We start from the raw sequence: 1,352 nt of genomic DNA, 5'->3' as shown, positions 1-1,352 counted from the left end.
AGGGGACGGGGAGGCTGGAGCTTCCTTTGACTGGCCGTCCTTTTCAGAGGAAGGCCACGGACCCCAGCCGTTTCACCAACCGAGGGGGCAACCTCTTGAAAGAGGAGAAGCTGCGGGCGAAGCTGCAGAAGACGCTCCCCAAGGTCTGTCGGGTCCGGGGGGGGGGAGGGGTGGGCAGGCCAGCCAAGAAGGGGGCGGCTCGACTAAAGGCGGCTGCTGCTGCTGCTGTGTTTCAGCTGGAGGAGGAGCTGCGGGGTCGGCTGGAGCTCTGGGAGCAGGAGCACGGCCAGGCCTTCCTCGTGAAGGGGCAGCGCTTCATGGAGCACGTGGCAGAGCAGTGGCGGCTGCACCACCTGGAGAAGGAGCGGGAGAAGCAGGAGCGGGTGAGTGAGCGAGGGGGCGGTCCCTGGGCCACACACCCCCCCAGGCGGATTGGCCTTGGTTGAGCTGGCAGCTGCCTCTGGGCCTTCTCTTCCCACTAAAAAGGGGGGGGGGAGCCCTCCGGACAGAAAACAGGCAGGCGGAGTCAGATGCCCAGGCCTGCTTCCCCTACGGCCTCTGCTTGGACTGAGGGAGAGACGGTCTCTCCACCCCACCCCACCCCCAGGTACAGGACTTCCTTTTTTGTCTCTTTCAGCAACTCAAGAAGTCCCGTCAAATAGAGGAGGAGATGATGTACGGGAGCACCCCCTGCACCCCCAGCAAGCGCCGCGTCTTGGGCACCACCACCCCTGGGAAAGCACGGAAGGTGGGTGCGTGCAGTACCAGCGGGATCTGGCCCGCCGCTGCTTGGAGAGGTGTCCCTTTCCAAAGGGGATCATGGAAATAAATGGCACATCCCCGTTTAGAATACAGGAGGAGAGTGAAGATGCCTGCCAAGCGCATTGATGCAGGGAGTTCCCCGGGTTCGGGAGCAGGGTGGAGGCTGGCCCTTCAAGCGAGAGAGGGCGCACTTCAGTGGCTGTATCGTGGCCCTCTTTCACGGGATTTTCTTGAAGTCTAGGGAAATCCTTCCAGTCATGCAGCTAACAGAATTCAGGCACTGTAAGAGAACCCCCTTGGCTTCCTGGCATTAAGTGAGTGGAGGAGGAGAAGTTGGCAGCCTCACTATAGCAAAGGGAGTTAGGCCTCCCAAGTCCAGGGAGTTTGGGCAGAATTTATTTATTTAGGACAAGGAAGGGCAGGGGGGTGCCTGGCCGTAGGGAGGGGCTAAAGGGCCTTCGTTTTTCTTGCAGCTCAACGCCACAGCGGCCACCCCCAACAGCACCTTCCGCTCAGCCCTGGGGGGCTCCGTCTTCCACTCCCCGGCATCCCACCCACCTCTTTCTGGAAGCAAGGTATCTGTCCCCCCC

The 1,352-nt window shown here is 61.5% G+C and overlaps 1 protein-coding gene across 1 annotated transcript in view; it reads left to right on the top strand.

The window, feature by feature from the left end:
- The window catches only part of PRC1 (protein regulator of cytokinesis 1), an 8,226-nt gene that overhangs the window by 4,695 nt on the left and 2,179 nt on the right, over positions 1-1,352 (top strand). The window contains 4 exon segments of the mRNA XM_015428747.1: positions 48-143; positions 237-383; positions 638-748; positions 1,236-1,337. Of these exon segments, the coding sequence (XP_015284233.1) occupies positions 48-143; positions 237-383; positions 638-748; positions 1,236-1,337 (456 nt within the window).

Source organism: Gekko japonicus, unplaced genomic scaffold (assembly GCF_001447785.1).
Source record: "Gekko japonicus isolate JY-2015 unplaced genomic scaffold, Gekko_japonicus_V1.1 scaffold773, whole genome shotgun sequence".
NCBI classification, from domain to species: domain Eukaryota; kingdom Metazoa; phylum Chordata; class Lepidosauria; order Squamata; family Gekkonidae; genus Gekko; species Gekko japonicus.
The sequence above is the reverse complement of the archived record's forward strand: the minus strand, read 5'-3'. Positions and strand labels throughout refer to the sequence as shown.